Source organism: Mugil cephalus, chromosome 5 (assembly GCF_022458985.1).
Source record: "Mugil cephalus isolate CIBA_MC_2020 chromosome 5, CIBA_Mcephalus_1.1, whole genome shotgun sequence".
In the NCBI taxonomy this organism is placed as follows: Eukaryota; Metazoa; Chordata; class Actinopteri; order Mugiliformes; family Mugilidae; genus Mugil; species Mugil cephalus.
The window spans coordinates 27,535,530-27,558,294 of NC_061774.1; the positions used below are offsets into that span (position 1 = coordinate 27,535,530).

Below are 22,765 nucleotides of genomic sequence, written 5' to 3' on the forward strand. Positions count from 1 at the left end.
GTTACCTGTGATGACGTCAGTGTCCACTAGAGGGCAGCACCACACAACACAAACACACACGGACACTGCTCATGTTTGAAACGACCGGAAATCCTCCAGAGCAGCAGAGAAATTAAATAAATTTCATCCTAATAAACCAAATAAGTGGCACCGGGGGAAACATTCAGTCTAATCTGATATCGAGTCAAACAGACCAGCAACACAACAGCGTAACAACCTGTAACTCCAGTTTGTTCCCCAATTGTTTTAGTGCAAAGAAGAGCAAATAAATTAGGAGAATGTTTGTATTTAATGAAATATCCTTCAAAACAAATTAAATTCCTGACGGAAAAATAAGTTCAGTCCTAACTCTCAGTGTTTTTTTCTGTCCATGTCTCTGAATAAAACAGTTTATATAAAAGTTACTGTCATTGAAAAATGAACATCTTCTATGTAAGTTTTACACTTTGCAAATTCATGCTATTCGTGGAACTGGTATTAATTAATTTATTTTAAAAGCAGTTATGTTTAATTGGGGGAAAACACACAACAAATTTCATTTTGTGTCATAAAGTTGCTTCTCTGTCCAGTTCCTGTTTCCTTTGTTTCAGCTTCAGCAACTTTACAGGACGAAGAGCAAAGAGTTGCTCTGGTTGGTTGGACGTCTTTCAAATATATATATTCCTCCTCTGTACTGTTTAAAACAAGCCTCAGTAATTAAAGCCAAACTGTTCCCAGACACTGAGCAGGAGTTAAGTCATTTATCAAACTCTACCGCCTCCTTGTGGACAAATGTGGAAAATACACATTGACGTTAAAATAGTTTTTTCATAGATAATAAACATTTTAAAGTGGCAACATAGAGGACAATGCAAATAAAGATAATTTATTTATTTTTTTCTGCAAAATATTTTAAATGCACTGAAAAAACAAGATTTTTTTTTTTAAATGAGATTTTACTTAAAATGATCCGAAAGAGGAAAACGTGACTTGTTAAAAGGAAGTAAATTTCTCCACACTAGTGTTTTTATACCCAAAGGTGTAAATTTATATTGATTCAAGGGAAAATGAACAGAACAGTTTGATCAGTAGTAACAGTTTATCAGTGTGTTAATAAAACAACCGACTGCTTTTGGTCGTCATCTGTTTTTTTTTTTTTTTTTATATGTTAAGAGATAAAATGAGAAGATTCTTCTCTGTGTTCATCTAAAACCATTTTAACCATCAGTTTACTACAAGTTATAATCACTTATAAGAGAATATAGAAACAAAACAACTTAAAGCAACTCGACTAGAAACAAGCATTTAGTTAAAACATTTATTTATTCAGATATTTTAAATATTAATCAATAAATCAAGCTCAAAATGCCTGAATCTTTAGTAGTTTGATTTTTATTGTTCACTCTTATCATAATAACTCTAGCAGCCATTCATAGTTTATTTTAGTTTATTTTTTAGTTCATTTTATCCCATTTAACTCTATTGTGAACTGTAATTAATCTACAGTCAGACTTTATTTGTTTTTACCTGATAATTTGCACAATTGCAAACGTGTAATGTCTCAAATTCAACATTTGTTTATTGTCAGTTTCCCGATATGTTCACGACATAAATGTTTCTCTCTCACACACATGAGAAAATACAGATTAAAAATGTAAATGAACAAAATGCAAAGAAAGGAAACAGACATTTTAGAAAGAATCTAGTAAAAAGATAAAATGAGTCCAGCTCTAATGAAGACGTTTGTTTCCTGAGTGAATTTACGTCCCTGAAAGTAAATCACACGTTCAGTGAGTTCAGTGATAACACACAGTATTTAAATAACACACATGGAGGAGGCTAACAGCTGTAGCTCCATGTGTCTCCTCATGTGTCTCCTCATGTGTCTCCTCATGTGTCTCCTCTGTCATCAGTCCGTCTCCGTCCTCAGTCCTGCACCGTTATTTATCTCCTCCCTCTCCTGCTTCCTGCCTTCGTTTTCCGTCTAAATGTCTGTGATTTTCCCTCCTGGCTCTGAACCAGAGCAGCTGAGACTCAAACCCGTCATCTGCTCACGGCCTGTAAACCTCTTTTACTTTCTGAAGTCATGAGGCTAAAGGTTTAGCAGGTTAACAATGTTACACAGTTAAGAATGTCCTGTTTCCCTCAGATCAAGATAAACTATAATATATTAGCTTAGCATCATTTAGCCTCTATAGCAACCAGGAACCACTGAACTGGTTTATTAGGAACCATGAAGAAGAACAAGTGTCTGAATCAGCTCTGATGTTCTAATGTACGGGAGCTCGATGCATTTAACACATATTATTTATGTGTTAATTTTGTCTGTTTTCTCGACGTCTTGTTAAATTTAATTAGAGAGTTCTGCTTTACTTGAGCTGCCATGACGACTGATGGACGCCCTTAACACTAAAGTAAGTAATAATCTTGAGATAATGAGATAAATAACTCGAGATCTCGAGAAAAGAGAGGAAATGAACTCGTTATCAGGGGGAAAACAAGCGTGAACCTCCAGGTCTGAACCATGAACAAAAACCTGCAGTTCATCGAGTGGCCGCTAGAGGCGCTAATCCCCATAGACCTCCATGTTAAAAAGACCTGCGTCCAAATCACATGACCAATTTAAACACGACGTAGCAGCAAGACGCAGCGTCATTGAATCTTCGTTTCAACTTTTGTAGAAAGTGCAAACTTCAGACTATATACTAGTTTTCAAACTGTGTTGATAGGCCGAGTAAAACTAGACTTATTAAAAATAATTTACCGCACACGGTGTACGGAGAAACGGTGAAATGCAAAGCGCTAGCGGAGATCACTAGCTAGCTTCAAATGCTCGAAAGCAAAAAAAAACCCAAAACAAATCAAAACACAACTCCAACCAACCCCTCCATGACACCTCCTTTCCTATTGGAAGAAAAATGCATCCGATTGACCGATCAGTAAATGAAGAGAAAAAAGCCAGAGATTTGGAACTTTTAGATATTATTACTTATTGTTACACCTGATGGTTTTGTCAATCGTAAATAGTTGTACAAAAATGCGTGATGCATGACCTTCATTTAAATGGAAATAGTTATAAATACATTAGTTGTTTGCTAAATTTGTACATAAGCTTTTGATATTTACGCTCTAGATTTACATTCTAAGTTATAAAAGAGGTTCGTTAAATAAGTTTGTGGTTTTCGCAGTGAAAAACCTAAACATTTTCCTACTCGGATTTTTATGGTTTTAGTCTGGTTTTAGCTCCAGTGTGTTAATACAGTTTGTCAAAATGAAAATATAATTGTAAAATGACACAGGTGAGGTTGTGCTGAAAAGAATGATACCAAAAAAGGTTAAGATGAAATATAATAATAATCTTTGTTCATCTTCATGTAGTGAAACAAAACGTAAAAGCTGAAAATCATTAGAAAAAGAAACTTTTTGGCTTTTGGTTTTAAATGTCAGTCATTTAAAAATCTGTAGTATTTTGATCCTGCTCTGTTAAAGTGACGTAATAAAGTTTAATTTCATGTTTCTTTTTCAGTAAATATTGTATTTGGAGCTGAGACTTTCCCTTCATTTCTTTCAGTTCACTTTGCAAAACTAAAAATGGAAAAACGAAGAATATGTGGAAAGAACAGACGCGATAATAAAACGTCTGTTCTTGACATTTCCAGACGTTTTCTCTGTTAAATGTGAGTCGCTCTTTATTTTCCCTCAGTCTCTGTGAAAATGCCTCATGTTTCCCTCAGACTTTTCTGCCCTTTAATGACAACGGTTTTCTGCCTCTGAGGAAATTACAAACAACACAAACACACACACGTTAATGTGTCTTAGAGTCTTTCATCCAGGATTAACGAGGACGTAAAAGAGCAAATCACTGCTGCTAGAAAACAGGGAGGAGGAGAAACGAGGGATGAGTGGACGAATAAATAAAAACAGAGACGTGAAGGTTGTTTCTCCTGAGAGTTAAATACTCAGAGAATCTATAGAGACATTAAAACGAGCTGTAATTTAATTTATTAATTAATTAATTTACTGTTTATTAATGAAAAATACTGAAGCAGGAGAAATTTAGGCTCAAATACTAAAGATATGAAGAAACATCGATTTTATACTAAAACTTTACTTTTATTACTATATTTTATAAACTTAAGAATAGAAATATTATTGGCTTCTACTGAAAAGTATAAAGAAAAGTTTAAGACCAAGTACATTAATACTCAGACTTACACTTTAATACTAGAGCTTAATTAGCTTAGTTTAGTTTTAGACTTTTTATTTATTTCTGCCACAAAGTAAAAATACTTAGTTCATCTTAATCCAAGTAAAGAATCATGTTCTCGTGCTTCATTTAATTTAGCCTGTTATAACCTTCCATGTTCAAGATCATATAGAGTAGTAGTAGTAGTAGTAGTAGTAACAGGTACTTGTAAACACACTGTCTGGTTTACTTACAGTACTTCAATTAATTAAAATGTGGACTAGAATTATGTAACTAGTAGAAATACTTGTGGTTTACTTTAAGTTTACTTCAGTACACTAAAATGTGGACTAGAAGTAACTTATACCTAATAAACTAGTACAAATAGTAGATAATTGTACTTGAAAGTGTAGTTTTATAAATTTAAAACAACCTTCTAAAATATACTTAAAGTATACGTTTATAAAAAGCATTAAATTAAAATACCTTCTAGTGCACTACAAACGCTATAAATTTAAATTTAAATGCGATTTTATTTTAATGACACATGAAAAGCAGCTGATAAAATAAATGAAATATTTATAAAAGTTGAAGAGTTAATCACATCGGATACAGGCAAATAAAAGGACACGTAGCTTTTTTTTATAAATATTTTTATTATCATTATTATCAGTGTTTAATTTCCAAAAAGAAAGTTTCAGTTCCATTGATAAGACAGTTTACAGTGATTGGGCTCCACACAGAGTATATGACATGCAATTAAGGAGAAAATAGTGTGAGAACTCATAATTTACATTCTTAACCTCTGCACCCTTAAAGAGTTTTCACCCTGAATTTAATCAATAAACGAAAAGAAAGACAAACTTAAATATATCTTCTGTTCGTTTCCACCAGCGTCAGTGAGCTGGGTTTAAATAAAGGGTTTTGCTGCTGCCAGGTAAACGCTCACCTGTCCAGAGAGATGTCAGAACAGTTACCGGTGGAACATTTCAACGTGCTCGTGTGCAAACGCCCAAAAAAGACTGGAATGTATTTAGATGAGTTCACCGACAACCTCAGCTCAACCACGAATAAAACAAAATAAAATGAAATAAAATAAGATAAAAAGACGCGGTTAAACTCTGACGTTTCTAAAGTCAGTGGCAGGATTCAGCAGGAAACGTTCACATGCTTGTGCAAAAAAAACAAGAAAAGAAAAATGTTACGCACAAGACAAAAGTCGTGACGTCTTTCCTTTAGAGTTAGAGGAAAGGTTTTGTCTTGATGTTTTATTTTATTTTACAGTCGTGAGAGGTTTCACTAACGAGGGGGGAGAGAAAAGGGGGGAGAAAGGGGGGAGGAAGTTGTTTTCAGTGGCAGTTTCCAGCTTGTTTCTGATCATTTGTGGGCTCCTGACAACAGAAGATGCTTTGATAATCCAGTTTTTCCCTAATAAATAAATAAATAAATAGAATAAAATAAAATAAAATAAACCACCACATGGCAGCGTTTCAGAGGATTCCTTCATTCATACAGTTTAAATCCCTACTCTCTATATTCACTTTTTACCGTCCATCTAAACGGACACACAGAAGAACCTCATGCAGCCGGAACGAATCAGGACGAGCACAGGAGACAGGTGAGTTACCACGGACCTCACGTACAGGTGACATGGTTTTAGCCCTTTTCAGAGGCGCTTCACACGCGGCGACGCCTCGACACGAGTCTCCGACGGAGACGACCTCACGCACACACAGACGACGTATGGCTGTAGTTTCCATGAAGGGCCCAGGAAATAAGCCGAGTCCGGGATCTGATCTCCCGCCGGGGAAAACAGCTCTCGATTAAACTTATTCCACTCGACCTCAAGTACAAGACAATAAATCGAGCTGATTCTCCTAAAAGTCACAAATAAAAAGCGCTAAACGTATAATCTCTGCACGCGTCCTCCAACAGGAGTGATTCAAATGAATCTCTCTGCAGGTTGCATGAAATATTTCACACTGAAACTACTCATCTGTTCACTTTTAATTGCACGTCTCTCGTTTTTTTCCACGTATTCTCAAATTAACCTCAACGGTTGGTTTTAGTTTTTAAGGCCGAGATCACAGAGGACGGATTTAGTTCTGCAGTTTAACCTCCTGAGACCCTGCGTCCTCATACGGGGACGTGAAGTTTTAGGTTTTAATCTGCTTCATTTAAACCTGTCGTCCTCATTAGTGGACGTTTTAGTCTGCCCTCTAGTGGTAGCAAAGGTTAATACTTATTTATTTATGCTTCTTAACGTTTCTAGTTTCATATGATGTGCAAATTTAACAAATTAGCAAGTGTCTCTGTTCAGGTATTAAAATAAACAGTTTTCTTCACAACATAAATAATGAAATACTTGGAGAAATAAAAGCTCAGGTCTCAGGAGGTTAAAACAGTACAAATGGTGTCAACTTTCTGACAATAAACCGTTTTTCGTAAACAGATCTTGCTCCTTAATTAAAGCCCTTAATGATTTAGTTTTAATTTAGAGTCTCATTAACCCACGTCGGTACCAGGGGTCTGGAAAGAGCTCGTCTGAATGGAAGTTGACCAGTGTTTCTGTTTTCTACTCAACCAAAATCACAAAACTGTTTGCATGGATGTCGAAGGTCTGTGCATTTATTTCTGGTATTTCAAGTCTGATTTTAAAACCAGAATTTAAAAAATGCTTAATTTTTTTAAGGATGTCATTTTAGATGATGAACGATAACGTGTCATGTTTTTGGTTTTATGTATTTTAGTTCGTTATTTGACACTACAGAAACAGGATGTGACATAATAACGACCACTAGTTACCATGCCAACAGCTCCGTAAAGGTGAGAGTTGTAAAGACAAATGTTAAAAGTTAAGTAGAGTGTATAATCCAACATTTCCTTTTAAGTGGTGGAAACGTGAGTGAGTCTGGAGGAAGTGGAGGCGGGGCTTCGACACCATGGCTCCGCCCTCAGACCACCCACATAGCCTCAGTTTGGCCAATGAGAGGAAGTGGTTCCATATTTATATACAGTCTATGCTCTGGACTAACAGAAGATTTTAAATCACTGACTCATGGAAACAACTTCTTCTTCTGGTTTTATACGAATCAAATAACCTTTGTTTTCTCCTTTAGTTTCCTTCCTGGTTTCTTTTTTAGGTAAATTTACTTGTTATGTGGTTCTGAAGCGTCTAAATCCAAACCTGAAATGGCAGAAAATACACAAACCTTCGTAGCCTCGATCTAAACCCTGACTCAGTCCTGGGAATGTTCGACAGACTAAAGTGATCTCGGCCTCCACTCACACGACATCCAACAAAAATCTTTCTGGATCCAATGCACTCGTTCTGTTGCCTGGAGACTCCCACAGAAACAGGAAATTGTCTTTTTTTTTAATTTTTTTTTTTTTAATCTTTTGGCATTTGGTGTCTTCTCTCTCCTACCAAAACATTTTGCATGCTCAACATTTGAAAGGAATGTGTTAAGTATTTTTTTTTGTTTTGTTTTAATATATATATTTTTCTTTCTTGTCGACATGGCACCAGTGGGAGGCCGCCTCAGCGTCCGCCTGTGCAGGAAATGGTTCAAGGACACGTTTAAAGAGTATAAACCCTATAAACTACATGAGCCGGCGACGTGGTCTCACAGCACAGACACGTAGAAAGACACACACACACACATAGAAACACACACGGTAACACATGTAGCACACGGAAACACTTAGAACAATGGCTTCTTCTTCTTCTTCTTCTTCTTTTTGTTTCTACATGTTTAAAGATACAAGAATGGTGAGGATCTACAAACAAGTATATTTTTCTTGTCTTTTCTATTTTTTTTTCTTTTTCCAGATAAAACAAACGATGAGACGATTAACGACGCTGAAATATTCTCTTTTTTTTCTCTTTTAAATAATTTTAATTATTGCAATCTAAACGATATGGCTTTGTCTAGTGGAAAGTCCTATCTGAGCTAGAAAATAAAAATGAAAATAAAAAAACAAACAAGAGGAAAATGTGTTTTCTTTCTTTTTTTTTTTTTAGTTTTTATATATTTATATAATCCCTACTGTTATTCTAAATCACAGACTCGAGGAACAAATGTGTTAATCGGAGATCGTTGCATAACTAGCCACTGAAAAGCCACCGGTTCATTTAGAGAAGTGACCAACATGCTCATGTTTTTAAATCTAGAAACGTTTACGTATTAATTCACTACGTAGAGATCCATTTACAGCACGTCTAGTTAAACGCTAGAGGACAAATCACGTGACGGTTTCGTGGGATTATATACATATATATGTATATATATTCAGCCCACAACCATTTTCCTCAGTTATCTAGACTTTGTTTTTTTTTCTTTTTTGTTGTTTTTTTAACCTTCCTGAGACCCTGCGTCCTCATATGGGGACGTTTTAGGTTTTATTGCAGCTTATTCTGCTTCATTTAAACCCTTCGTCCTCATTAGTGGACGCTTTAGTCTGCCATCTAGTGGTAGCAAAGGTTAAAACTTCTTTATTTATGCTTATTAATGTTTCTAATTTGATATAATGAGCAAATTTAACACATTTTATCAATAGCAACGAGCTACAACGTCACTAATTAGCATGTACTCGTTTAAGGACGTTAATTGTTCGTAATTCTGTGTTTGCTTCAGGTATTAAACTTCTTTCTAATATAAATAATGAAATAATACCAGTGTCCACTTATGAGGACATGTTTTTTTTTTTTGATGCTTTGCAAATAAAAGCTCGGGTCTCAGGAGGGTAAATTCTTCTTCGGTGGTTTTTGGGATGCATGCACACGCTGATCGGTTCTGCTGCATGTTTTTGTTTTGGGGCCTTGGACAAAAAGAAATGTCACGTTCTCACCAGTGTTTCTTTGGTCTTGATGAGTTTCCGTCGAGGTGCGACGTTGAGAGGTGAAGGGGGATGAAGACAGCTGGAATAAATTAAAACGAGGCACCAAGACGCTGCCTGGATTTTGCATTCGAAAGAAAAAAGAGACGATGTGGAATCTAGCTTTAACCTTTAACCATAGACGACGTAGGTGACGTGTGATGGCATCATGTACGGCAGCGTTTAGCCCCAGTTTCCCAGCGGTTGATGCGTTGATTGTCGATGAGGATCACGAAAAATAAAAAAATCAGAAAAGACGCGATTTGACCTGAACGTGGAGCTAAGTGTCCGTCTGAAGTGATTTCATCCTGTAAATAAGGTACAAATAAAAGCTATTCATGCAATCCGTGTGTCTGTGAAGGTTCTTCAGGTCAAAAAACTAACAGCGTGAAGACGTTTCATCCAAGAAGCTTTTTCGGTTCTAAATAAAGAAAAAAAAACTGAACCGATAAAAGCTGCTTGGATTGTGTTTTTAAATCTTTTACCACCTTCCTCCCACACGTCCTAATATCAAACATATTCTTCCAAAAGTGTCCAGTCTTGTATCTTTGAACCACAACCGACCACCTGTTTGACTCTAAATGAAACCCTCATTTACAATTCCTCTGTCCAGAGGAGATGACATGAAGGCACATGTTCTAAAAACTCAAATGTTTAGACTTTTTTCTTGTTTTTTTTGTTTTTTTCAGATATATAAAGACCAACACCAGGTTCAAAAAAGTAGAAAACACCCATTGGAATGAAGAAAACATGCTCCATCTACTGGAAACACGGTGGCAGTGGCGTCTCAAAAAACCAAAACAAAAAAAAAGACATTAAGGGGACAAGCGTCCACTGTCCGTCCTTTAAGGGAAAACCGTTGTCAAAATGTCCGTGTAAGAAATGTGCTAAGTGGCAGTGGAAAGGTTGGACAACGATCGTGGCAAATAAAAAGAATCATCGAGGAGTAGAAAAGAAGAAAGATTTCTAGAAAGGCAGTGTGTAGCCTCTAACAGTTTGACAAGGACCCCCCTCCCAAATCTATTTGTCTCCCTGCAACACAACCCGTCTCGTCTCACCCCAAACGTCCCCCCGCGTCCCCCCGCATCCCTCCGCCCTGCAGCCCGGCCCAGGCCCGACGCCGGACCCCGACGTTAGGGTTCGCTTGACGTCGCGTCGGACGCTCTCTTTTTTTACTTCTTGAGCATGTCCTGGAGCGGCCCGGGCAGGAACTTGAGGACGGTGTCGAAGATGCTCTCCTCGTCCTCCTCGTCGTCGTCCCCGCAGCCTCGCGGGATGGCCTTCTTCGGACGGGTCAGGGACCCCTCGCAGGCCTGCTCCATGGCCGCCTTCTCCTCCGCCTCCTTCTCCTCCTTCTTCTTCAACCCGTACTGGACCCAGAGGAGACAGAGACGAGACAGAGATGAGACAGAGATGAGACAGAGACGAGACAGAGAGGAGACAGAGAGGAGACAGAGAGGAGACAGAGATGAGACAGAGATGAGACAGATGAGACAGAGATGAGACTCAGAGGAGACAGAGAGGAGACAGAGATGAGACAGAGATGAGACAACCGAGAGCACCAGGACATTATCAGCCTCTCATCATTCCAGCATATTTAGGACAAATTAAACTGAATCCTGTTAATAAACATGTTGCAGCTCATTCATGGTCTTTGTCTCTTTTTAAAGACAAAACTCTGAAGTTTCTATCACAAAAGTCAGAATCTCTCTAAGTGGTTTAGTTCTGGAGGAATCAAAGATGACACACGGCTAAAAAAAATAAGAAGCTGACGTATCACTTTCTTTGGCCAAAACGTCAAAACAGCTGTTTGTGTAATTTTTATGGGACTAAAAGTAGTTTTTGGATTGAAAATACAGCTGAAATGGACAGTTTGATTGTAGATACCAGCTCTTTATTTACTCGGTATCAGATCGATACCAAACTTCCCAGTATTGCTCAGAGCTGCTGGACTGTTTGTTTGTACAGTTTGTGCTGCTCCACCCTTGTTTTTTTTGTGTGTGTTGTTTTTTTGGCTGAGGTTTCTATCAGAAACAGCGCCACACATGGGTCTGGGATAAGTACTACAGCCTTTCTACAACTAGATGCGGTTTTTCAACAGATTGACATTTACAGACTTTTACATTTGTGAGTCAGGACTTTGCAGCTGCGTGATTCACGCTTCAAATTAGATTTACACTTCTCAGTCAAAGAGCGCTGACGGGAACTGAGCTAATAAACGTTTAACAGCAGATACTTTTACTGAAATCCCTCCAACAGAAGAAGAAGAAGACAGAGGAGTAGATGGTGAGTAGGAGGCAATTCCAAAAATTGGTTTCGTTGCAATAAAGCTCTAAGTTGCACAACGTTTAATTAAATGAACAGTGTCTGAACCCAGAGCTGTAACAAACTAATGAATCTCAGCTCTGCAGCAGAAACAACAGGACACGTGATCGTCCACAGATCCGTCCGTCCGTCCGTCCTGAGGGGACGTCTCACCTTGTCCCTGATGGTCTGCCGTACTTTTTCCCTCTCCGCCTCCATGCGGGCGTGTTTGGCCTTCCTCTCCTCCTCCTGCTGCCTCAGCGCCTCCTGTCGCTCCTCCTCCTTCTTGGCTGCGTCCGGGTCCTTCTCCTCCTCCCCCCCCAGCATCTTCCCCATGTCTTTGGTGGCTCCTGGACAGAGGACGGAAAAAACAGAGCAGGAGGTTTTTCATTGGCCAAAGAAACAAGACGCGGTCAAGATCTGGGTTTGGATCCAGCTGAGTCAGTTCCCAACGAAGAGATCATCAGATTTACTGCCCCCTGCTGGACTGGAGGGGAGCAGGGTGTTCAGAAGATTAATTTGTCTAAACTGTTTTTTATTTCCATGAAAAACTTTCCTTCCATCTCTTGATGATGAACGTTTTTAAAAAGTACAATGTTCGTGTTTTTGTTCAACTGGTTATCGTTAACGTTCCATGAATCCATTACTGTGAATATAATAATATGTAAAATAAATATATATTTTGTATTTTTATTTTCAGACTACAGACAGAAATTAGCTTCCTGCTAAATCTTATGCACACGTCTATTGATGTCTTTGACACTGATTAATGCATGTGCACATAAAACTATTTAAAAAAAGAAATTCTGAATTAGTTTCTTTTAGAAAATTTTGGTTTTTTTGACCAACAGAAATTTTTGAAAGCATCTTGAGAAAGAAAAAATGTGCTGATCCAGAATCTAAACTACTGATTGGACCAGAAGCTATTTGCAGGAACTGAATCAACTTTGCACTAAAAACTATATTGTAGTTGGTGAAACTGGCTCCAAGGCCAAGAAGCTGCATTAATAAGAAAACACAGAACGAGCTTCCTGCTCCCGCTGATATTATTCAGAGGAAACTGTGTGCGTTTGCAGTCCTGAGGATTATGTGGCGACACTCGGGGTCCTCGAGAAAGAAGAAGATGAACAGCCAGCTGGAAACATGACAAAGAACCACGGAGACGGAGGAAGACGTGTTCTTCGGCCACATGTCAGCACAGACATGCAGGAGACACGCTTCACTTTGTATAGGAGAAAATTTTGAAGATTTACAGTGTTTATGTCATTATTGATTGTTAGATAAGATAAGATGGATAATGGATAAGATTTACAGAGAAAAGCATTTTTAGACATTACACAAACTCTCAGAACTTCATTTCAGACTTGTTTTTTTAAATTATCTCAAGCTTCTCAGACACTTTTGTCCCATTAATCACTGGGGTAATAAATTCAAACCAACATTTTCCACTGACTCTTAATCTTTCTCCTACTGTGGCTGTTATATCCTTCAACGTCGTCCTCTGCAGTTTGTATTTATTTGGGATGTGCAACAAAAAGGCCGAAAGCTCGGAGACGGAGGCGCCTCTGCAGCGGTTCAATCTCCTCTTTCAGCAAAAACAATCTCACCCCTTGATCTGTCACTGGAGCCGCTTTGCAGACGTGAAAGGAAACTCCCTCAGGCTTATCAATCCTGCTGTTGTTACCAGCGTCTGATCGATAGTAAATACAGGGACCGCCTGAGAGAGTATGAATTATGGATTCCTGCAGCGGAGAGAAAACTTCATCTGAGTATTGATCTTGTGCTCTGGAGAAGCCTTCGGGCTCCGGCTTCACCAGCTCGTACGTTTCTTTCACCAGAACCAAACTAGAGGAAATAAACAGCTGTGTGTTTCCTGCATTAAATTTAAATGAGACCTGGAAACACTGGAAACCTGCAGACGTTAGAGCTGCACACAAAGACGGGTCATGATGCATCCAAACAACTGGACTTCTCTGGTTTCTGACGTTTCTTTTAAGTCTTCAGTTCTAAAAAAGTGTTGATGTTTTAATATGAACATCTGGGTTTCGTCTATTTTTTGATTCCTGGACGACAGAGAACAAGTTATTTATCTGATAGCGGTTGTGTTGAGTGCACAATCCTGCCCAGTCTGTAGAATTCACACTTTACTTCTGCTCTTCTCGGTTAATACTTCGCCCTCATCAAAGAAATGTACTTATTTATTTTAAAGCAAGTATCATTATGGATTCAGACTTTGTAAATGCTATTTACTGATCCGTCCACCAACAGAGCTAAAGTTGTGTGTTAGCAAGCTGATTAATTACATTAATTCATTTAAATTCTCACAAAGTAAAAGTTTACTGCAAAAGGTCTTTGAGTTCGGTTTGCACTAATGATGCAACTAACGATTATTCTTTTGATTAATCAATGAATCGATTCATTATTCAAAAATAAAATAAAAATTGAGGTTGGTTTATTTCTAACATTCAAAAAATAAAGAAAGAAATACATCAAATGCAAAAGAAACAGATAAAAACAGAAAAATAAGTAACTTAAATTACTGGTGATGTTCAAAAATGTGTCATTATTCAGTGTTTTCTTCCTCCTCTGCTAAAAATTTAACAGCAAAAATTTGCAGGTTGCTGCTTAAATAACTTGTTAAAATAACATAAATAAAAATAAAATATTTTTTAAATAAATGCTTCAATAACTGACAATAAATTCACACAAAAATGTTTTTCCAGCTTTCGTCAATAACAACTGTCAATCATCATGATGTCACATCCTGTTTTAACAGCCTCACATAATAAAATGTCGGACTGACAACTATACTAACAACATGAAAAGACAGAAAACATTCTTGAAATAAATTCATTTTAGTGTTTTAGTCCCAAGTCCCGCCTACAAACACGGAGGAGGTGGAGCTTATGATTTATACTGCAGCCTCCAGCCACCAGGTGGAGCTCTACTTCTCTCCATCTTTATTGATGCAAAGCAGTTTGAACATTGCAGAGATGGAGAAGCAGGACATAGTAAAGCGTTAGTGTCTGGACTTTTAGCTAAAGCTCCTGTTGTTTCAGGAACATGTGAGAAAATAAAACCCAAATCAGCTTCATGAGTTTGAATCTGTTTCCACATTTTTTCCTCCCAAACCGGCCGTTAGCTTCGAGTGTAGAAATGAAGCCTCTATAATCTGCACACTGAAGCTTCTGAGAGATGATTTTTAGTTGTTGTTTTTTCCTGCTTCCTGCTGCGTTAACAGACCGGCCTCGTTCTAGTGAACCCTGGGGTTCTTTTAATTAATTACACGTATAAGAAATAAATAAAAAAACACCAAGGACACGTTACTAACTCAGCTGATCACACACAGCTCCTGAGCATATGTTGTGTGTTTGAGTGTGTTAACACAGCGAAGGGTCCACAGCGGACAGTCTGACCTTAACCCGACTCCCCAGTGAGTCCCGGGGAACATTTCTAAGCCTCCACCCACCCCCCCCACCCACCGCCCACCCACCACTCCACCAGCTGAGTGCTAATTTGTCAACCTCAGGTTTGCTGCCACCGTGCAGCGCCGCAGGGCAATTAGAGGCGCTGCATGAGTGCACGGCTGCAGAGCGTCGGCCCCCGGGTCGACAAACCTCAGAGAGGAACCACAGCGTCGCTGCAGCCACATTTATTCTCCTCTAGTGTTTAAAGAGGTAGTAATTCACCTCTTTACAGCCACACTGCAATAAATAACCGCAATATGCAGCATATCTGGAAGGAGGAGAAAAGAGTCGGTGATTGATAATGATGGAGGAATCAATATTTAATGACCCACGTGGCTTTAAAAGGAATCTACAGCCGGTCGGGCCCAGAACAAGAAATGACTCAGTAATGAGTCAATTACAATTTGAGCAACTTGGAAACCAATCGACTATGTGTCATACGCCACCTAGTGTCTACAGAGTGACTAACATGTTTAATGCTCCTATATTAGCAGCTTGGAAACTGGATAGAAGAAGAACATGTCTGTGGTTCTTTGAGGCATTTCCTGGACGCATTAAAGATCTTCAGCGTCGCCAGATAATCCACTAAATTATTAACTATTGAGGCTAAAACAGCTGGAGATTCACTGCCCGACTACACTTAACTATGTTTAAAGTTAAAACGTGAATCTGTCAACATATAGGTTTGTTTATGTCAGGTATGTTTACGACAGTTCCACGGCCACACGACTGTTACACATGTTTGACATAATAATAATATAAAAATGCAAAATGATAATAATCACAATCAATCAATCAATCAAATCAATCACATCATATTATCAGGATTTGTGCAAAGACAGCGGGAAATTATTTAAATTTTCTCTTTGAGTTACAGAAACTAGTGGTGTCCAAATGGATCCAAATAGCAATAATATCGATACTAACATAATGAGATCGATACTTTAGTTTGGGTTTGCCTTTGGTGCGACTGCAGCTGTTTCATTAAAAAGGCAACTTGACTTTAATTACACTTTGAAAGAAATAAAGGCAGAGATTTAGCTTTACAAAAGCCTTACCATGATGATAATGTGTTTTATATTTATAATTCTGAACTGGATTAATAAGCCAAATAATCCAAAAGGAAAATCACAAAAATACTTAAAGGTCATGAAAATTCATTAGGATTGGGATCCACCTTAATTATTAAAAATGGATGAAAATCTGACATGGAAGTCACATGAATTTCTTTATTTTTGAACAAAGTCAAGTATGTTTTAGATAAAAGACAATGAGACTGTTGCACTGTTCACTTTTCAATATTCATCGAAAATGTAAAAAAAATGTATAAATGCAAAAAACAATTGTCAATATGCACTAGAAACTTGTACTAACTGTATGTTCATGATTAATTAATTAAAGTACAGATACATTAATACACAGGACGAGATGTTACGATGCCTTGTGCCATGAACTAAGGCAAAACTCCTTTAGATTTTTCTGCAGTTATGTACAAATTATGTTGTCCACTTTTATGTACGGAAGGAATAAATAAATTAATAAATAAATAAAAAGTATGGGTATCAGCGATACTGGCCCTGTATTTACTTGGTATCGGATCGATATCAAATCCAGCAGTATCACACGCCACTAAAGGAAAGAGATCCAGTAAAGATCAGCTGCATTAATCTAATCTCTGCAAAGTTCAGATAAATCAGGCAGTTGAATCATCCAGTTTCATGATTTAAATTTCCTCACCAGGTAGTTCATGAATTCTCCCCCAGGATCAATTTACTCTCATCATGTTTTATTTAAATTCCAAACCAAAATCTACGAAGTAACGTGGCTAAAAAAGAAACAGAGTCAGTGAATTTAAAGTAAACTACAGAGGAGGAGGAGGATTCGCTGCACGTGTTTGATATAATGGGATCATAATTATAACTCTTCTCTGGAGACATGAAGCACTTTGCTCTGACCCTTCAGCGTCTTTACCCTTCACATGTTCCTCTCTACACATTCATCCATTCATCCTTTCATCCATTCATCCTCCGTCCTTCTGTTTGTCCTCTGCTGTTCCTCCCTCCCTCCCCCTGTTTCTGGTTCCTTCTCTTAAAGGACGGATTTGATCGTCTACAGACAGTTTACAGCCTATTTTTAATCTTTCTAACTGTGTGTTTGATTCTTCTGTCCCATAAATAAAACCTCCTCCTGTTTCTCTGCTCATAGAGCTGATGGTTAAGTGCTCAAACAGCCTCAGTCCTCACGTTATGTGCATTCAGTCGATTCATTCATTCAGTTTTTCCCCCGAACCTCAAACTCTGAACCGCCGGCGTTTTCATGCACAAACATGAAGGAGATACAAGAAACAGTTAAACAGCAGCAGAGAGACTCATTAAAGATCAGCTGCAGCAGTGAAACTCATTTTAAATTTAGATTATTTTACTTATTTCTTTTTTTAAGTGCTTGAAATAGCATTTGCGTATATTTTGTATGTATTAGTTTAAATGAGTTTAAAATAAATAAATTACTCTGATGTCTTGTATTCTTTATGAAGCTAAAAAAAATCACTTATTTTAAGTTTACCAGACACATCAGGGTGTATTTACACAAAGTATCATTATCGGATCAGTATCGCAGATACCAGCCTGAATTTTACTCGGTATCGGCTCAGAAAGAAAACCTGTGGTATCGAACATCACGAACTGAAGCTTCTTCCAAACAGCAGATCTTTTTGTTCTGGTTGTTCTTCTGGTTTGAGGTTTGGCAGCTTTGACTCAAGTCAACACGGTGAAATCTCAAGGATGTTTAGGTCTAAAAGGCTTAAAGCAGCAGGAGTCGTCTTCTGCTGCCGTTAATAGTTTGACCTTATTTCTGTGTCAATATCTTTAATCGATTCGTGCGTCAGATCGTTGCAGGAACGTGATCAGTTCCCGACAGAGAGACTCAGATTCACCTGGTTTCAAGGCTCGAAGGTTGAAAACAATTTATCACAGTATGAAAGAAAAAAAATAGAAAATATTAATATTGTACCTGCTGAATATGGAGCCTTTGTAAGTATCATTTATAAAGCGCATCATTATATTTAGAACGTATGTTTTCAGCAGCGGTTTATGTCTATGTTCATGCCAGTTGCACGTCCACTTTACTGTGCACATGTTAGAAATAAAAACATAATATCTGTACCTGTGTATTACTTGAACAGCTTAATAAAACTGGATGAGATGATAATAATAATGTGTATTTATAGCACTGGGCAGAGTTTAATATAGAAGGTTTCTCTCAGCAGTAAGATCAGAAGATCAGATCAGATAAAGCAGGATATGAAAATACTAAAAACGATCCAAAAATGATACGATCGATTCACTATTTGAAGAAAATGTCAATTCATTCTGTCACTATATCAGATTTTCACTTAATAACATCAAAATCCAGGAAATGCATCTTTAACTTTATGTTGTTTTCTCTGTTTTCGGAGAAAAATGACACTAAAAAGAAATAAAAATGAGAGCAGATATAAAACACACTGTGTTCAAGTGGCACTGGATCATCTACATGATATTATATATATATTATACAGTAGATTATACTGAGACAGTCCTAATGTCAGTGTGAAATAAGGTGGAATTTAATGAAATAACTCTTTATCTTTGTTGTTTGCAGACAGAGAGACGACGATGAAGCTGGAACCGGGTGAGAAAAGGTTAAATAACCGATATCATCTCGACCTGAGTCGTATAATATTTATCTTCTAACATAATCTGTGGCTCTGAGGACGATCTCTGCTGAACGGAGAGAGAAATTTAAAACGGAGACCGAGAGGATGAAAGAGAAAAACTGTCAGAAATTATAGGTTCTGATGAAAAACTGCGACGAACTACAGCGAGAAGCAAAAATCCATCGGGGACAGGATTTCTTTGTTTGTCTGACAGATACATTGTGTTATTCAACAGTGACATTAATCTGTTGCACACAGTCTGTACAAAAGGCTTCGATTTGTTTCTGATGCATCACATTCTGAAAAAACAAAAAAACATTTTATTCTAATTAATTCCTGGACAAAATCTGTAAAACAATGACTTTACTTGAGCTTTTGAAAAATAATGAACGGGGCTGAGTTTTTAGAAAAAAAAGATTTTCAGATTCAAATCAATTTTTTTTTTAAATCATTTCCTGCATCTTCTGGTTAGTTATTTAGCTCCGACTGGTCTTAAAGTTCATCCACGAACATGGAAAACATGACGTAGTAAAACAATATACAACGAGATGCTTTGTCTTTGTCTGTCTATTCGATCAGTAAACACAAACAAAAGGCAGCGCGCATCCTGTCAATAGAAGTCAATAGACCACAAGAAAGGTCAATAAATTAGTGTAATAATTAAATAAAATATGGTATTTAAGACACAGAAGAGCTGCACAAAAAGCAAACGTTAAAACAAGAATGTTTTAACCTTTTTTGAAAGGGAAGATTGTTCCAAAACTAAAATATCTCAGGGGATTAGTAGCGAAACTCAGCCAACAAACAATAAAATATTCACCATTACCAGAGCATAGGTGATACAGGTGCCGTATATTAGAGAGAGTCTGATCTGTCCCTCTATGCTGATTGGTTCTGAGCTGGTCACATGGTTCATGGGCGCCATGTTAGATCCATCTAACCAATATTCACCCATAGAGACGAAGTGGCAATAACAGAGAATAAAGTTGGATTAAAAGGTAAAATATGCCACAGGATCAGTAAAACACGGAGGAAACTCCACCGTTTCCCCAGTGAACAAAAACAGAGAAAGTTATGGAGCAGAAGATTAAAAGGAAGAACTGGACGTCAGCTGGTTTCTCTCTATTATATGATGATGTAAATGTCAATGTCTCTCTTTGACGTTTGTTAAGATTTTATATAGAAAAATAAAGTCAAACCATCATTAATGTGAACCTTGATCTCAAAAAACCCCAACACCGCTTTACACATGAATGAGGTTAGCCTAGCCTTATGCTAGCCTCATGCTAGCCTTATGCTAGCTAGTTATCTAGACTAAAGGCTTAGAAAAATAGCAGCTAGCGTCATATATACCGTGAAACGCTGAGTAATTTCCACCTTTTAACGGTGAAGGATAAACACGGAGACTGAGGAGAAGGTAAACACAGCTCCATGACCGATGAGGTGATTGGACTACAAAGCATTTTACAGCTCATTTAAGATATTTTCAAGCTAAATAATAATTCAATGAGCAATTTCTCCATTTAGTTCAATTTCAACAAAAACTCGTACACTGTATAATGACAATAAAGGGCAATCTATTCTAATTATAGATCATATTCTAACTAAGGCTGAGATGATGCGTTCACTAAAAGAACTCCGATACCTTGCGTCACAGGTTACATGCACAGCGCCTGGAAACTTTAAGCCCTGCACATTGTACATGTAGTGAGAGACACATAATACTGGTTGAAAACAGGTGAGAACTGAGCTCAGATCAGACGAGTTTAAGGCTCATCCCCTGTGATCTCTGCTGATCTCAGTAACCAGGCTGAGACGTGCGTCCACAAATGTTTACGAGCGTCCTAACGAGGCCGAGATCGAGTTCATCTTGTAAATCCTCCCTGGGACAAACTGTAAACGGGTTCAGAAGAAAAACGAGAGGAGGGAGGAGACAGGAAGCAGAGGAGCGATGCAGAAAGTGAGAACGATTAGTTGAGTTGAACAGGAGATGAAATCAGCAAGATGAGCCATGCACCATTGACTCCTCCTCCTCCTCCTCCTCCAGCCAGATGGATGGTGGAGCTGCAGAACAACATGTCAGGGTTGGAGGGGTTTGAAAAATGGAGCTCATTTAAATAACGGATCACCTCCTTCGCCAAATTACGCCTCATAAACCCCGTGAGTCTGGACCTCCAGAGGAACCTGCTGCATCCATGCGATTATTTATTTTTTCCGATCAACCTGTGGCTTCGAGTTATTGCAGCATCCTCGCCTCCTCATCTCCATCGCGGCGCCACAGGAAATGAAACGGCCGCCCAGATTTTATCTCTTTTATCTGATGGAGCTTCTTTATGAGACCCTGAGAAGCAGGAAGTTCATTCTGGGAACAAACTTCTCAGAAGAGAAGATCACATCTTATCACCACAGTTAATGACAAATTTCAAATATCCTCAAATATTCACCTTGAAAATCTTTTTTTTTTTTCCATTCGAAGCGTCTTTGACATGTTGGACACTTTGGAAAAGAAATCTGCTGCTTATCTCCCAGAAAATACAAATATACTGACTCCAAATACACAAACAGCAGAACTGATGTTCTTTTTAATTGTTCTTTCTACTCTTGCACTTGTTTTCTGGTCTGTTTTTAATTGTTGTGTGACCCCCTTTGGTTTAACTGTGTGTTGATGTAAAGTGTTACATGAATAAAATACATTTACATTGACAATGACCAATGAGATATCGCCTATATATGTAGCTAGCTAGACGTAGCGTAACAAAACAAAATGGTAAAACTTAAATTTGTAGCCTAATAATAATCTTCTGTCTTAATGATGAGAAAATGCAAACAGCATTAGTTGGAAATTTTGATGATAGCAAGAGTTGAACTGGCTAAACTGCAGCTGTTACTATATTCCACTTCACATTAATGTGTTTAAATAAAGCGTAATTGGCCTTTAAGGTTAAATTATTAGCTCGCTAAATGTTTCATTAAAATACATTTGTAGATTTTATTAGCATAGTGTCCCTGGACTGAAGCATTAGAGAGAATGAACATCTGTACAAACACTTGATTGTTGTTTCGATGGTTTAACGTCTCCATCGCTGAAGCTACACGTTTGTAGAGAATAACCTGCTGCATCAGTCGGAGTCGATCAGCTCTGATTAATCTAACACAACGTGGAGAATCCGATTAATCTGGTTTCTAATTAAACAACCGGCAAATAGGAACTGAGGCCTGAGGCTGAAATCTATAGCTCAGTCTGAACCAATGAGGCGTCCACAAGGATCCAGGGTCTAATCAGTGTGTGTTGTTTTTATGAAGTTATTGGGATAAAAACATTTTGGGTCCGTTTCCTCTTTTTTTTTTTTTTTTTTTTTTTGAAGGTTAGAACTTGTTAAAACGTGGGTTTTAGAATAAAGGTTAAAATAAGATCTGGGGTTAAAGTAAAGTCTGAGCGCAGATAAATAACAGTTTAATTAAAAGGTCAGAGCAGCAGCCTCCAGTTTGTCTGTGTCTGGATGGAAAAGCTGCATCACAAAGAAGATTAGAAACCTAATTTCTATTCATCTATACAACAAAATACATCTCCAAATACATCTAAAGTCGGGTCGAAGTCCATCTACACCTAAAGGACAAAGGGACTTTAACCCATGAGCTGGTTTGTGATGAACTGGAAGAACTTTCAGAAAAATATTTTATTTCTATTTTAGAAAGAAACAAAGTCACAAGTGTGTTCACATGTTAAATCAGACACAGATGATGAGTCTGAACTTTAGAACAGATTTTGGGTTATATATTGATTCAGATTTTTTTTAACTTATTTATTTGGTCTATGCTTTCATTTCAGTGTAAAATTAGACATTTTGTTCTAAAACTTTTGGCCGGTGGTGTATATATATATATTTATCCTGTTTTTTAAATCTTGTTGGTGTTAGAAAAATACAGCAGTTAAACTGTTACACAAGATCTTCTCTCTTCACCAAATAGTAGGAGGAAGGTCCCACAGATCATCCAACCTACAGCTCCTCTGTTCTGGTTTTCTAGGATCTACTGTATAAAAGTAAACGCAGCATCACTGTCCTCAGTCTTTTTTCTACGTCCTGTAGTTCGTGTTATCGGCTCCAGTGACTCTGTCATGTTTGCACAGTTTTTTGTATAGTTGCTGCACCGTAGCCTTCGAGGAAGGTAACTTCAATCCTGTACATGTGTCAGAACTGAGTTGACTTTGACTTTTATCCTTATTTTTTAGATGGTTGACTGAGAATATTCACGGTT

General features: G+C 37.7%; 1 protein-coding gene across 1 annotated transcript in view; it reads right to left on the reverse strand.

Moving 5' to 3' along the window:
* Positions 1 to 9,019: 9,019 nt before the first annotated feature.
* The window catches only part of LOC125007687 (complexin-2), a 43,094-nt gene continuing 29,348 nt past the window's right edge, over positions 9,020 to 22,765 (reverse strand). The window contains exons 3-4 of the mRNA XM_047584425.1: positions 11,522 to 11,697; positions 9,020 to 10,413 (exon numbers count right to left, since the gene is read on the reverse strand). Coding sequence (XP_047440381.1) covers positions 10,216 to 10,413; positions 11,522 to 11,697 — 374 coding nt within the window. The 3' untranslated portion in view covers positions 9,020 to 10,215. The remainder of the gene's footprint in view (positions 10,414 to 11,521; positions 11,698 to 22,765) is intronic.